The sequence below is a fragment of the Gobio gobio genome (assembly GCF_949357685.1).
Source record: "Gobio gobio genome assembly, chromosome: 1".
Taxonomy (NCBI): domain Eukaryota; kingdom Metazoa; phylum Chordata; class Actinopteri; order Cypriniformes; family Gobionidae; genus Gobio; species Gobio gobio.
In genome coordinates this window covers 77,859,958-77,876,063 of record NC_137097.1, presented here as the reverse complement: position 1 = coordinate 77,876,063, position 16,106 = coordinate 77,859,958, and the positions used below count along the sequence as shown (strand labels likewise).

The following is a 16,106-nucleotide window of genomic DNA, read 5'->3' as shown; positions in this document are numbered from 1 at the left end:
TTGTAGTGCATCCACCATTGCAACATAGTTTGGAAGAAACACTGAAGAATCAAAAATTCTCTCTTTTTTTCAAGTGTGTTGTTTTTAAACCGGTCTTTGCACACTCTTCTTCGACGGCTGAACACTGTGCTCAATACTGTGCGTATTGCCACCTAGTGGACTCTTCTGTACTGCTGGCGCATGCGCTGTTGCACACGGACCGTCAGCGCGGTCTGAAAATTTGGGCTGCGCGCGGACGGGGTGTGCGGCCGGCCGCGAGCCCTCCGAGTGACGAAAATTACGTCATGCGGGCGGTGCACGAACGCGGACGGCCGAAGTATACCCGGGCCTTTAGGATTGAAAGTGTCCTAGGACAGGTGAGGGAGTGGGAAACTTGGCCATGGTTTGTCTTTATGAATGAGGTGTTGGGACAATCCCACTGTCCTCATTGCCTCCATCATCCCTGAGGACACACCAGGGCCAAGTTCAGCAGTGGATGACCAAGATGAGGAGGAGCCAAGAGGAGACGAGACGAGAGGATGAGCTGATGGAGAGACTGAGGGAGGACAGGAAGTTTCAGCGAGCGACAGAGAGCAGGGAGAGAATGCTGATTGTTTTCTCTTCTTGAGAGATTGTTGAGAACTAAAATTTTGGTTTCGGAAATTAAAATGTCTAAATGAAATATTATAGTTTTACACATTATTTTTGTTATGCAAGTTATAATTTGTAAATGAAATAAATAGTTCTGTACATTTATTTGTCATGTCAATTAATTTGTAAATTAAACAATAAATTGTTCTATAAATTTTTATTTACAGTGCTTTTTACAACTATTTACATAAGTTATGTTTAAGATTAGAAAAACTAAATAAATTTTAAAATTAACAGTACATAAAACAGATGCAAGAAAATGTTTTAATGTAGTCTTTTATTGAGCTGGGCTTTATTGACCCTGTTGAAGCCTCTGTCAGCAGGACATCATCTGGGATCAGTGCATTTTCCACTGTCTACCAACAGGTTTGCAGTGCTGACTTATTTGACGGCTGCCATGTCACTAAGATGTTTTCAGAAAGAGGGAAGAATAAATTAAATTAACTCACATCCTCAAATAAAAATATTTTAACATGCATAACTGTTCTATGAGCTGAACTCTGTAGGACAGCGGCCCTCCAGGACCAACGGCGCCTATAATCTATAAGACATATTTCTAGTGTATTTTATTTTTAGATTCTTTTTTAAACGATAACTAATATCAAAATGTGATCCATGTGTAAAATACATAAAACCACGATATTTGCCTCTGAGATGAAGTTGAATAAAAATCTGAGGTACTTCACAATTTTACTCAAATACAGAGTAAATGCATTTCGTTACATTATTTGTAATATTTAGCAAATGTTGACAGCTGCCGTTGAAGAGAACTGAAATTTATATTCTGAAAGTTATATTCAACTGCCTAAAAACAAAACAACAAACAGGTTTACCTCGGCCCATTTATGTACATAATAAATAAATATAAGTATAAGTAAAAACTATATAAAATCGTATGTTGGTAACATATTAGTCAACATTTTATTTTTACATTAGATTACTGGAGTAAATTGAAACCCAATACTTGCATTTAAAAGTGTAATCTAGCAATTTCTCTTCAAAAATCTGACGTCGAGGCGCGCAATGAATTCTGGGGTAGGCAAGGCTGCGAAGCATCCATCCGAGTATCCTTCATTTCATGGGAAAAGAAGGACGTATTTGCAGGCCGTATTTTGAAGGAGTCTTCGAAGGACCTACGAATTGGGACAGTCTTCGTCGCGCCGCGGTGACGCAATCCGCTATACCTTCCACTGTAAACAAGTCTCAGTGCGTCCTTTGAAGGCTGCGACGGCCGCGCACTTCAAAGGACACGGCCTTCAAAGGATGCAGCCCTTGAATTGGGACACAGCTAGCATGTGTTTCACTTTGGCAACCCTGTGATTAATTACCGGGGCTCCACCCTAAAGACATCCTGATTGCCTGTGAGTGCTAAATCAACCTGATCCCAATTATTAAGAGCGTTTCAATAACACTGGCATCAGTGCAGGTGATTGAGAGTGAAGCTGTAGAGCAGTGTGAATCTGTACAGGAGTGCTGCAGGTTTCTGAACCAGCCTTTTGATTTCTGTCTAGTCTTGAATGATTGCTCCTCATGGCTGTGTGGGAGATTTGTGTTTGGAAAGGGCTCATCTTAGCCCTTTTCCTCTTTGTTGTGGATGGACAGGAAAGGCCGTAAGTACCATGGGCTTTGAAGTGAACAGAAGGGGCCTAATGTAATGATTGGGAGACCAAGGCTTTCTGGTGGCAGCCCATTTTTGATTCACAAACCTGGCAGCCACTTTCTGTGACGGTGCATCCAACATGTACATGTTCTGACCTGATTCCCTTTGGTCTCTGAACCTAAGCTTCATGATGTTTCCACAGGTTATTCATGGTGACATTGCCTGCTGTGATTGAGTCTGGATCTGATGCTAAATTGTGTGCAAGTCTTCTGAAACCCCAAGAGAGTCTCACGATGACAGTTTCTCTGCTTGATGACAACAGGGCGACTCAACTTGTGCAGCAGGTTTCTTCTACGCCGTTTCACCGCTGCTTTAATTTCCAGGTCTGTTATCATGAGACATGTGGCTTTTTCTTGTCTGGTTTGTTGTATGTTAACTGAGTTTCTCTACAGGCTCCTCGAGTAGATGGAGAATCTGTGCAGATGCTGAAGGTGGAAGTTCAAGGGAGGGTCTTCAGAGCGACTGAAGTGAGGAAAGTCCTGTTCAAACATTACCTGCCTTTGACCTTCATCCAAACAGACAAACCCATCTACAATCCAGGACAAACGGGTGAGCTGTGAATGACCCTTTGTTGAGTATAAGAGGTGTAGAAAGTCAATTTACACTACACGTTCTGATCATCATGTGCATGATGCATTTATTGCTGTCTTTTGTAGTGAATTTCAGAGTTGTCACCATGGATGCTAAATTTGTGCCTCTTAATCAGATGGTAAGACATGACCAAATTGCAAATTATTTTTACATGCAGTTTTGCACTTTCCGTTTTCTTCAATGTGTGCTTTGTTCTCTTAAATGCCTAATATTCCTGTCTTTGTCTTGCAGTACAATCTGGTGGCGGTGGAGGTGAGCATTTGCTCCAGTCTTTGAATGGAGCTGAAGCTTTTAGTACTTTTGTTTACTTTTTTCTGAGCTATTAATTGTTTTAATAGGACAATAATAATCGCATTGGTCAATGGACAAACGTTTCCTCAACGGGGATGATCTTGCAGCTTTCTCACGAGTTAAACCCAGAGGCTCAGGTGGGGATGTACACACTAAAGGCTTTTATTGGCGACCGAATGATCTCCCAAGGTTTTGAGGTGAAAAAATATGGTAAGTTGTTCACATAATGTGCAGTGGTTCAACGACAAATCTGAGGTCCTGAGCTGAAGTTGTTTCCTGGTTTAGTTTTACCCAAGTTTGATGTGACCGTAAACTCACCACAGACGTACAGCGTTGCAGATGTGGGACTGAAAGTTGAGGCTTGTGCCAAGTGAGTGAGGCTTTTATTTTTTTGTCTTGTTGTTGGTCAGTTTTTCAGATTCAAGTGTATTGTCATTTACACATGTACAATGCAACGAAATGAGTTGAGCAAGCCTCTGAGCCACAGCTATTTAAAGTGCCGCCACATGCTCTCCAGGAAAAAAAAGGAATGCAGATTGCAAAGCATGCATGCAAAAAACATAACATGCATAACACACAGTACACGTGGTCACGTGATGGAATTTTTGTTGTTGGGACTGAGTAAGGGAGATGGGGGGGGGGGGGGGGGGCAGACGGTTGGACGGGGACAGGGATGAGGTATGATGCGAGTAATGCCTAGTTCAGACTGCCTGATTTTTAGCCCTGATTTTGACTCTCAGACTGGTTTTGAAAATCATAGGCAAATCGGTGCTTGTGCACGCAAGTGACAATCATGCAGTATGAATGATCAAAGATGTGATCAGAGAGAATCGCTGTGAGTCGCCAATGCCCGTGAGATATTTGGCATGCTAAATATCTGGACCTGTCAGCGATTCAAACTCCTGCTGTGTGAACTGTTTCCTGACTGAAAATACATCAGCGACCTACAGCCAATGAGAGCAAGATACAGGGCAGCTGGAGGTTCGGGGAGGAGTTATAGACCAGAATATCAGTATTTTAATAGATACTTGTTTACAATTATATCAAACAGGAACAAAGCACAAACAGTAGCACATTGCACAACTATTTATGTACCTCCAACTCTCTTTGCAGAACACAATCCTTGTTCCCTGTGTCTCCCCAACCATTTCCTCCACCATAATCTTTTTTTCTTTTTCTCCTTTGCTGCAAATCAGCACACAGACAATTTGGACCGCAAGTTTCTGCACTGCAGTCTATATTTTTAATAACAATTCCAGTCTCGTGTGAGAACTCCGGTCTGACGCACATGTGATCTTGCGTTGTTTCCTCCTTGCGTGTTTTGTTGTGAAACGTAATTTGCGGATGGAACCGAACTGTCGCTGATTCTTTCTCTTGTACAATCATGCAGTGTGAACACAGCAGTGACTGAATGCTGGCCCAGATAGTCATGCAGTGTGAAAAGAACAGTGATCCGACCAGTTCGTGCAGTCTGAACTAGGCATAAGAGTCTGAACAGTCCTGTGTTGTGAGCTTGTGTGAATGTTAGCCATAACTTAAGATGTTTTCGCGTTCAGTTCTGTGGCTTGTCCTTGAAGGGAGATATGGCAGTGCACAGGGAACAATAGCAGGATCCAGCTGTCAAGCTGACCTCCCAACCCAGAGCGACGGGACAAGCTGGATGGTGAGGGAAGGAGGGGGTCAATATCTTAATCCATTTAGCTGATCTTCGGTAATTTTTCCGGACCATAATCAATCCGTTCTGATCCTCAGCGTCAATGGCGAGCATCCGGTTCATGAATGGACTTGGACATTTAATACAATTTCATGGTCGGACCAGACATCCTGCATAGCAGTTCACTAGCCCACTCTTCCCTGCGTCTCCCCCAGTCTGGGCTGAGATGTTACGATACAGTTCCTCAATCTGTGTCACTCTTTGATCTAATACCTTCAGTCGGTCACACATCCCTGAAGCATTCTTTAATTTCCACAGATAGCGGCTAGGTGAATTTACTGGCAGCTGTCTTGCCAATCTTCTGATAGGTCAGGGCAATCCCAAGGCTGAGAAATAGGACCCCCGTTATCAAAATGCCAATTATAAATAAATCCTCCACGGACAGGACTTCCAGGCACAGGACTTGCCAGCTGTTCCAGGCGTCCCGCATGTAGCCCTCGACGAAGGTCCCGTCCGGGCAGGTGGGTTCTCCTGGTGCACCCTTCCTCAGTGAGAATCTTGTCAATCGTGCTGAGAGACCAGTTAATTCCATTTCAGTAGTCCAGCAAGCAGGGAGTCAAGAAAAGGCAAAGATCAGCGCTAAAGCAGAGCGAGGAGCAGATAGAAGGCACGTCGGCTCTGTATGAGATCAGGAAGTGGATCTTTATGTTACTTGTGAATTTTCCCAGATACACGTATGGCCAACCTGTACCTGGTCAAGTGTTGGTGGAAGTGTGCCGTGATCCATTTCCATATGTTGAGGATCCTGGTGTGACCCGTCGTTGCCTGAATAAAACTACACAGGTTTGACTCCTGCCTTACAATGGAGGGTTTTTCTGCTTGTGCTTGAATTAAATGTGACCTCTGTTCTGCTACCAGATGAATGCTACCGGCTGTGCTGTCCTTACTGTCGCTACGTCAGAGTTTTTTGGCACTACATCTGAAAATTATATGCAAGACACATTTCTTGTAAATGTGACCGTCACTGAGGAGGGAACAGGTAAGCTACTGACTGATCTGAACCAATGGCTCTGTATGGAGGAAGTTGAGTTTGTTTTTCTCCCCAGATGTAGTGATGTCAAAATCTGCAACAGCGTCCATTACATTTGAAGTTGGCAAGGTTGCGTTTTTGGTTCTCCCAGATTATTTTGAACCTGGATTAACAATTAATGGAAAGGCAAGTGTATCCCTCGTTGCAGAAGCCTTTTACATCGGTTCCCTTTCCTAACCTTGAACATTCCCAACAGATATTGGTGTCTCGTTTCAATGGGAATCCAATTGCGAGCACAGCGGTGTATCTCCTGGATGGCAACAGCTGGCCAAACAAACTGCTGCTAAATCTGACCACAAACCAGAACGGTCTGGCCACGTTCTCCCTCAACACAGCTAATCTTCCTAACACTGCTCTCAATCTGGTGGTAAGATTTGTTCTATATTTTGTGAAGATATAGACCACTCTCGCAAGAAACTGATTCTGTTCATTGTTTCCCAGGCGAGTGTAACTCCACAGGTCATTTATGGTTACAAATCACCATACTTCACTACAGATACAAGAGGAGTTCCGCTTCTCCAACCTGCTTCTCCTGACAGCCCGTCATCTAGTGAACTGACTATAGTGATGCTCGAGCAGCCGCTCAAATGTGATGCTGTGTTTCCAGTGACTGTGAAGTATTCTTTTGCTGGAGAGACTGGTGGTTACAGCACTGACATTGTGTATATGGTGAGTGGACCTCAGTTGTGGTTGGACGTATTGTATACGGTAATAAGATATATCACGATAATGCACTCGTATGTAGAGCCCTGAAAATGTTTGAGTTTCAAAAGAAACTGTAGTAGAAAAAAAGAGTGTCATAATTTGTATGTCACATTTGTATTGGTGTGCATTCATATGCAAACAAATGTTTGATGGACTTTGTTTTATATATAATGTATTTTTATATATAATATTTCTGAAAGGTTCAAAATGTGCATATGTGGAAAGTCATACAAGGACTTTTCTTGAACGTCATTTGCGTTGAGAACTGTGGACTTTGACCTCAAGTTCAAAGGGGAGGGGTCGCGAGAGAACGAAAGGAAGCTCGTCGGAGGGGAACGAGTGTTCGCAGCAAAGTGAAAAGCTGGCAGTGAGTCAACGCTCACGCACCTTTTGAGTGACAGGCCAGTGATTAAAGTTGAGTGAGTTGCTTGTGTGACCGTGTCACGCATCAGGTTTGCAGCTGCCAGCACGCGAGGACATTTTGAGCGAGTTTGGAAAGAGGCTGCACACTTCAACTCCGTGTGAGTCAAATTTATGCACTAGCATCTCACGTGAGAGAATCAGTTTTTTTTTTATTACGTTTATTTGTTTTATTAGAGTATATTGAGAATTCATCCGGAAGAATAATCCCGTGTTTAATTTCTGAAGTTCAGTGGTGCAGTTGTAATAAATTGGGTAATTTGGTTGAAATCCGGATGAATTTACTCGTGTTTTATTTTAATTCCGTGGAGTATCACCGTGGTGTGCGTAGTTAGGAGGCAAGTGCGTGCATATTTTCGTTAAGAAACAGATCGTCGAGTCAAGATTTGGAGCACTGCATGGACTTTAGCGGATGCATCTCAAGAGTTAATCGACATCCACTCACATCGTCATGGGACACGACGGGGTTGCTGTTTATCATCTCGTCAGGAAGTGAGGATTAGAGGTTTCTATTCTGAAATTGGAATTTTGTGTTTCCTGAATTCGTGAGTACATTGGTTTTGCATCAAAAGAGCTTCAACTAGGGCGCCATCGGTGTACTGAAAATCCCAGCTGGGTACAATTCAAAGTGTTATCTTCATTTTATTTTTGTTTTGGGGAAACAGTGATTATTTGAATTTATTGCTGTTGATTTTGTGAATTTGATCATTCAAGAAGAAAAAAATCACACAAAGACAATAGTTCAGAGTAGGGATGGGCAACAGTGGTCGAGTAATCGAGTACTCGAACGTGACAGCGATCATCGATCATGAGAACGATGATCGCCCTGAAAAAAAAATATGTCTTTTTTTATTTTTTTATTGGTTATTGCTTCGTTTTGCGTGGTACCGGAGGTCTGATTGGTTAGCGTTATACAGCCTCCAGACCACGGCAAAATAAAGTGAAACTGAGGCGTGCACTGCAGTGATGTCTGGAATCATGAGATCATTAAATGTTTAGTGCAAGATGTGCAGCGCCAATCTGTCATAGCCTACATAGCATTATAATGACAACACGATAGAAATTAGAATGCTGTAAATGATCTGTTCTTAGTTCCCCGTGTATCAGCTGATCCACAGAGAAACTAGCGAGAACACTCAGACTAGCGCGTGAAGTTCATGTGCGCATCCGCGTCCTTTTCTGCAGATGCACGTTGTAAGATTACTTTTATGTTGTCTATCTGATTAATCTAATATAAGAAGCGTTTGGTTGAGCTTAATAAGCTAGCAAAGCGCTGCCGTTATACCGGCTGTTCATTCTCTTCAGTTTCAGCTCAAACGCATTTCATGCTCGACATGATGGTTTAGAGACAGTCATATTCTTTTCAGATAGGCTATTTCTTTCTCAGAATCATTGATATTAGTAATGCAGCAGTGCTATACTGGTCTCATATTTTTTAACAGTAGACCTATAGTTATTTAAAGTTGTTTTTCGTTATGAGTTTGAAAACGCGCAGTGAAGTATGTAAACGCTTCGATCATGAATAATAAAATTAAGTGCATGATGTGCAGAGTCAATCTGTCAAAGCATTTTAATGAGAACAGGATTTTAATAAAATGTTGTTTCTGTGTGCTTTCGTTGTCCGTGTGTCAGCGTTGTTAAGGGAAGAGCGCATTCAAAATGTTCCGTTTCAAACCATAGCCTGTAAAATCTGGCACGCTGAAGTTCACGTGCGCATTCACGTCCTTTTGTGTTGATTTATGTCGTAATAGGTTAATAATAATCTTCATATTAATATTGATATAGGGTGCGTTTGGTTGAGTTTATTAACCAGCTAGCAAGCTCTGCAGGGTGGTGTTATTTCACAGTTTCAGCTCAAAGGCAATGCTCGATATTACTGACCTGGTTATTTGAGACAGTCATTTTATAAATGTTTCTTTTTCAAAGACATTTATGCATCATCATCTAGCATTTATTTTTTGTTTTATATGTTCATGTTTTCATATACCTGTTTTCATGTCACTTGTATTTGTCAACAACCATTTTCATAACAGTTGTCATTATCTTAATGACGGACATGCCCCGCCCCCGAGTACTCGAGTACTCGTTTTTGAGACCTATCGATGATCGAAATGAGAAATTGACAAAAATGCCCACCCCTAGTTCAGAGGAAAAAACACTTGCTATTTAATTTTTCCTGTGAAATATTTGTATTTCCATAAAATGTAAACACATTTTTTTTTTTTTTAATTTTCAAATAGAAAACATGGGTTAAGATCTGGGTTATATTGGTACTGTAACTGTAAGAGAAGTGGGCCTTTACTGGGGTAGCGGATAAAGTAAAGATCCCTTAGCCAGATAGCTATCTTGTGAGCCACGTTTAGATTCTACCCGGCAGGAGGGCTACACATATAATAGTTATCGTGGGCACTTCAAAAGTACAGTGAATGTGAACTACTTGCGATATTGTTTGAATACATGTTCTGATTCTTTATTGTTCAGTGTCACACTTAACAATAAGGCTCCATATTTACCACTAATTCATTAGTTGACCACTTAAGCTCTGGGATAATTCTTGGGGATTTCCACCTGGATTTGGCCTACCAAAATTGAAAAGCTTCCCATACCCACATGCTGTAGTCTAAATGCACAATTTGCATGTCATTTTACATGAAAATGACAAATTAAATTTCAAAATGTAAAAGCTCATTTAAAATAAAGTTTAAACTATTTAATGGACCTGAGCAACTTTAAAGGATTAGTTCACCCAAAAAGGGAAAATCTGTCATTAATTACTTTACTACTATTTATTACATGCAGCGTTCTGAATCAGTGAGTCGATTCAGCGGTTTGGATCGCCAAAGTCACGTGATTTCAGCAGTTTGACATGCAATCCGAATCATGATTCGACTCACTGATTCATATCACTTCGCTTCATGATGTAAAGTGATGACTGATTTCATAACACTGCAAGTCATTATTTAGGTTTTTTCCACAAACTATTCTCGTCGATTCAAATTGTGGAACCACTGTAGTGAGAGGGACTTTGTAACGACGTCTTTAGTACCTTTTATGGGTCTTGAGAGTGTAAAGTACATTGTGCCAATGGAGGCCTTTCTGAGCCATCGGATTTCAACTAAAATATAATTTGTATTCCGAAGATGAACGGAGGTCTTAAGGGTGTCGAACAACATGAGGGCAAGTAATTTAATGACAGATTTTTCATTTTTGGGTGAACTAACCCTTTAAAAAAAATTTAACTGTTAAAGAAATGTGCTCCTTGTTAATGCATTAACTAGTGAGACCTTATTGTAAAGTATAATCTACCTTTTCCTGCAAGTTATTTAAATATTTTGATAATGCTGTGATCAAATCTTCAGCCATTAATCGCAACATGAAAAATTATACCGTCACGTAGTTGTGGTGGTGCATGTTATATACACCTGTTTGTCTTCTGTCAGGTCTTGTCCAGAGGAGTGATTGTCCTCCATGGATTTCAGACGGTCAGAGCGAGGGCTTCTAATACCGTCACCAGCGGCTCTGTGTCGTTCCAACTGTCTGTCAGTGTCGATATGGCTCCAGCGGTGCAGATTCTGGTCTACTGCGTTCTGCCCAGTGAGAATGTAGTTACAGCTAGTGTGTCGTTTGACACTGAAATGTGTTTCCAAAACCAGGTATAATGTGCTCTAGCATCTTTTGGCTTAATGTGGGGCATGTGTCCTACAGCATGTTGGTCCTTGTTTTAGGTGTCTCTACAGTTTTCTCCTGCTACGGCCGTTCCCGCTGAGGGAAATGTTCTGACTGTCTCTGCTCAAGCAGGATCTCTGTGTGGCATCAGTGCTGTAGATCAGAGTGTCCGGATCTTGGAGCCAGGAAGACGGCTGAGTCCTGAAATGGTATCCATGTGCAGTTGCTTTTTAAATCCTTGAGCTTGATTGTCATTCAGGTTCAGCTCAGAATTTGAGTAATGCTGATGAGTCAATTGGACAAACCTATGCAATTATAGGGCTGTTATGATTTATAACAGTGTTGGTGTAACTAATGCCTAACATTATAAACTCTGACAATAACATATCAAACAATGCCTTTAATTTTACAGAAAGTCAATATAGCAACACTATTGTTTCATGGTCCCAGGTGTTTGACTTGCTCCCAGTGCGCTCGCTATCAGGTTACCCATACAGCATTGAGGATGAACCAGAGCCGTTTTTTTGTATTCAACCCCGAGCTATTCGTGTAGCTCGCTATGCTGTTCCTACAAATCAAGCCTACACAACCTTCAAGGTAGAAAACAAGTCTTATTCAGTGACTACATGGTCATGAATTGAAGTCAATGACTCTGTATTGTGGTTTGACTCTTTACTATGACAGAGCCTGGGAATGATGATCGCAACAAATCTTGCTGTACGAGCCCCTCTGTGCCAGTGGTATCCCGACATCCCTGAAAGTAGGTTATTTTGGTGAAAACAAATTCTGAATGACCTGGTGAACTTGCCTTCAGTTATTGGAGGTTATTCCTAATTTCCTTGTGAACAGCGACTTGTGTGGGGTTTTTATAAATGCAATAAGAGTGGCAGTTATTCTATATATTAGTGTAGTGTATATATTAGAATATTAATTCTGCCGGCTAAGAACGTGTGGAGTAAATGGGTGTACATTGTCTCTTTCAGTAATGACTCTTAATGGTCCTCTTGAAGCAGAAAGTGCTGGAAGCGAAGCTTCCTCTTTTGACGTGACCATCAGGACTTACTTTCCAGAAACCTGGATCTGGCAGCTTGCTCAAGTGGGGTTAGTAAAGCATCTTGTTATTCCTTCTGAAGTACTTGCCAACAGTTTACTAATTCCCCTTTATTTCTCTCTGCTGTCCTTCAGAGCCGCTGGATCAACACGAGTTCCCCTCACTATTCCTGACACCATCACCACATGGGAGACGGAGGCGTTCTGCCTGTCCTCCAAAGGATTCGGTCTGGCTCCTCCTGCTCTTCTGACGGTCTTCCAGCCCTTCTTCCTGGAGCTCTCTCTGCCATATTCCATCGTCCGTGGGGAGTCATTTGATCTGAAGGCCACGGTCTTCAGCTATCTGTCCAAGTGCATTATGGTCTGTCATGGTTTATTTACCTTTTTATATAATGGATCTGTAGAGAAGGTCCCATCTTTGCTCCATGTTTTCTGTTTCATTGGCAGGTTAAAGTAACTCCAGCTTCATCCACAAACTTCACTCTTAAACCATATCTTCAGCCGTACTCGTCCTGTCTTTGTGCCAATGGGAGAAAGACCTTCAAATGGGTTCTCTCAGCTTCTGTTCTTGGTCAGTTTTGGACTTTTTCTAAATTTGAAGTGTATGTGGTGTTGCTCACTTCCTGTCTGTCACTGCAGGAGCTGTCAATGTGACTGTCAATGCTTCCGCTGAGATATCCCGGACTCGATGTGGCACTGAGGCAGTGACTGTGCCGACGAGAGGACGCGTTGACATTGTCACTCAAAGTCTACTTGTCCTGGTACGTGTTAACCAGCATTCTGCCGTTTTATCATGGAGCTCATTCTACTTTACTGATGTGGTTTCATTGTTTGTTTGTTTTTTGCTTTTTTTTTTTATAGCCTGAAGGTGTTGAAAGGACAATCACCCAGAGTTGGTTACTGTGTCCAAAGGGTTTGTTTTCACTCAATGGTTCCCAAACACATTCTCGCTGTATAGCCAAACATTAGCCTAGCACTCAATGCTGCTCCATTTTGTTCATTCTGCAGGCAAAGTTCTTTCTGAAGACGTGTCGCTGACGTTTCCAACAAATGTGGTTCAGGGATCAGCCAGATGCTCAGTTTCAGTCCTTGGTAAAGCATTTGAAGTAGAAACTGACAGGTGACGAGAGTAACTTTGTATCTGATGTGGGTTTTGTTTGTCGTCTTGTAGGGGATATAATGGGTCGTGCACTGAAGAATCTAGATGGGTTGTTACAGATGCCATGTGGCTGTGGAGAACAGAATATGATCATTCTTGCTCCCAATATTTACATCCTGCTGTACCTGAAGGTCACAGGGCAACTCGAGGCAGCCATTCGAGAGAAAGCCACAGGCTACCTTAAAAGCGGTATGGATGACAAATCCACTTTAAATGTTTATGAGCCTAAATGCCAAGGTTTAGTCCTGATCTTCCCCTTAGACTATCAGACTGTCTAACTCCCTGACCAATTTACATGTGGCTTTTGACCTAATCAGGATATCAAGGACAACTGAACTACAAACACAACGATGGTTCATACAGCACCTTTGTTTTTGGTGAATCCAATACATGGTGAGTTGCATCCTGTTCTACTGTTGGGTGTATATAAGCTGTTGTGGCACTAGCAGTTTCTAAGGTCAGTTTGTCACAACCTTCTTCACGGCCAGGTTAACTGCCTTTGTCCTGAGGTCTTTTGGTCTAGCGAGGCAATTTGTCTTCATTGATCCAAATGTCCTGCAGAGTGCAAGGGATTGGTTGATCGGCACGCAGGGTTCAGATGGCTGTTTCATACAGCAGGGAACTCTGTACCAGAGTGACATGAAGGTTTAAAAAAAAATTTAAATTCATGATCTGCAACAACAGACTCGGTGTGAAGACTGTTCTAAATCTTTTTTCTTTTTTTTTTAAAGGGTGGCGTTGGTGACCGCGTGACCATGACTGGCTACATTGTTGCATCGCTGCTTGAACTAGGCGTCCCCACCACTGTAAAACATCAAGTAGTTCAATGAGCTCCATTTAGATGACCTTGCTGTTTGACGCTTCCCTTGATTTCAGGATCCCGTCATTACCAAGGCTCTGTCCTGCTTGAGGCCTGTTGTTGGGAACCTGGGAAACACTTATGCCACGGCTCTGCTGGCCTACACCTTCAGTCTTGCTGGAGAGACCACCACTCGATCTCAGCTTATAACTGCCTTGGAAAACCGTGCCATTTCTGAAGGTGAGAATTCACACCAGCCTCTTGATATTGGTTATTGTCTTTGGCATCAACTTTCTCCCCTCTGTCTCATCCTAAGGCAATAAGCTCCATTGGTCTCAGACAACAGCTGGTGATACTCTGGCAGTGGAGATAACCGCTTATGTGCTGCTAGCAGTTCTCGCTGTTCAGCCTCTCACAACGGCTAATCTGGGCTATGCTAACCGCATTGTCAACTGGCTGGTGACCCAACAAAATCCCCATGGAGGCTTCTCCTCCACCCAGGTGACTGACCCCCAAACATGAGCATAATTCTTGAGTGCAGTTATTAATCTGGTGCTTGTTTTTAGGACACGGTGGTGGCTCTTCATGCCCTGTCTGTGTACGCTGCTCAAGTGTTTCAGTTGGATGGCTCCAACACCATTACCATACAGTCCTCAGTGGTAGGAGGAGACTCTTATAGCTTCACCGTGAATCGGGACAACAGGCTGCTGTATCAGGAGAAGCCACTGAAGAACATTCTTAGCAAATATAGTGTTAAAGCATCAGGAACCAACTGTGTGTCTCTGCAGGTCTGTATCTTCTCCCCCCCTGTGTCCATGCAAATCCAAATTTTATTTAATATATTTGTTCTACAGGTTGCATGTTTCTACAACATCCCAACACCCGTTAAAGTCGCCAGGACACTGAGTGTTGAAGCGAAGGTGAAGGGAGACTGCCAACCGCTTGGAGCCAATCTCATGTTGAACTTCACAGTGAAGTAAATAGCTTTGGCTTTCCTGAAACCAGCTCTTGTTTGACTCTAGCAAAAGGAAGCAGTGTTCTTGATCCTGTTGACTAAACCACTTTCCCTCTTACTTATTCAGGTACAACGGTGTAAAAGCAAGCACTAATATGGTTATCATAGACATTAAGCTCCTGTCAGGCTTCAACGCAGATACGTCACTGGTTTGTGTTGAAGATTTAGTCCCAATATGCTAGAAGCTCCTTCAAATATAATTGTCTGTAAACTATGGTTTTCCCCCTCAGCTTGGATCTCCACCCCAATCGTTTGCTCCACTAGTGGAGCGAGTTGATGCTGATGATGATCATGTCCTAGTGTATCTGAAAGAGGTGAGACTGTGTACACTGGGTATATTACTAGCTGCCATCTTGAGTACTGTTCATCCTTTCTGTCTCGTAGGTTCCCAAAGGAGTCCCTATGGGCTACGCTCTTCAACTTAAACAAGTTCTTCCAGTGAAAAATATCAAGCCAGCAGTCATCACTGTTTATGACTACTATCAGACAAGTATGCTTTCATCCCTAATCATGCTTTGCTCTGGCTGAATTCACTGAACATGATCCAGCTCATTTTATGTTCCTCTTTCAGGTGATTCGTTTGAGACCACCTACATGTCACCCTGTCTGTGATTTGATTCAGTACTGGCTGCAAGACACATGACTTAAATAAAACTGCTTCTATACAATCAGGTGTATTTTTATTTTTTTTGCACCAATTGTCTAAACGTAAGATTTATGTATTTGACTTGCATATACATTTTCCGAGCATTTGGATTACATGGTTTTTAACAAATTCATAAACCTTGTGATTCATATTTGTAAGTCAAACATAAATGAAATGGATAAGATTCATGTAGTACACACCAAAACACCCATTGCAAATAATGCTGCCTAGTGTTTGTGTGCACACTACTGAGTTAAACATTGAATTAGTGTTGTAGATAATGAGAGAATTAAGTATTGAGCATTAATAATGAGCACCTGATGAGCAGAATCACTGAAGGAAAGAGAAACAACCAACTTCAGCCACAACCTTAAAGCTGGGCATACACTGTGCGTGGGTTGTTTTTTGTTTTTTTCCCTTGACCAATTTCGAGCCGACGTCTGACTCGTGACTTTTTTTTTTTTTGGGTCGGGCCGATTTGTCGTGAGGTGTTCGTGCAGTGGGAAACGAGATGTGATTAAACCTCTTCCGATTCGATGGTCGCCTGAATTTCTAGCATGTCAGAAATTCTGGTTGATCCTTGTGAGGTTATTAAACAGCTGAAGCAGAGCTAAAACTGATTGCCCCATTTTCTCCTCTACGCCTGCACGAAAGCAGAAGTTGAACCATTTCATCTTTAATGCAGCAAGAAAACAAAAAGAGGGAGATTTTTAAGCTCTGTAGGCAGTTA

General features: G+C 42.2%; 1 protein-coding gene across 1 annotated transcript; it reads left to right on the top strand.

Annotated features, from left to right (window-relative positions):
- Positions 1-2,160: 2,160 nt before the first annotated feature.
- Positions 2,161-15,342, top strand: LOC307123165 (alpha-2-macroglobulin-like; the record flags this gene model as incomplete). Its single annotated transcript, XM_079811586.1, has 34 exons — positions 2,161-2,240; positions 2,433-2,613; positions 2,683-2,839; positions 2,947-2,999; positions 3,113-3,133; positions 3,220-3,382; positions 3,458-3,542; positions 5,555-5,669; positions 5,745-5,865; positions 5,933-6,042; positions 6,113-6,283; positions 6,358-6,585; positions 10,482-10,694; positions 10,767-10,916; positions 11,158-11,304; positions 11,392-11,467; positions 11,691-11,808; positions 11,893-12,118; positions 12,205-12,328; positions 12,397-12,518; positions 12,619-12,670; positions 12,766-12,849; positions 12,929-13,105; positions 13,234-13,309; positions 13,405-13,561; positions 13,648-13,722; positions 13,793-13,955; positions 14,032-14,216; positions 14,282-14,503; positions 14,570-14,691; positions 14,798-14,879; positions 14,961-15,044; positions 15,115-15,220; positions 15,302-15,342. The coding sequence occupies 34 exons, from the start codon at positions 2,161-2,163 to the stop codon at positions 15,340-15,342; spliced, it is 4,287 nt and encodes a 1,428-aa protein (XP_079667712.1).
- Between the last annotated feature and the right edge of the window lie 764 nt (positions 15,343-16,106).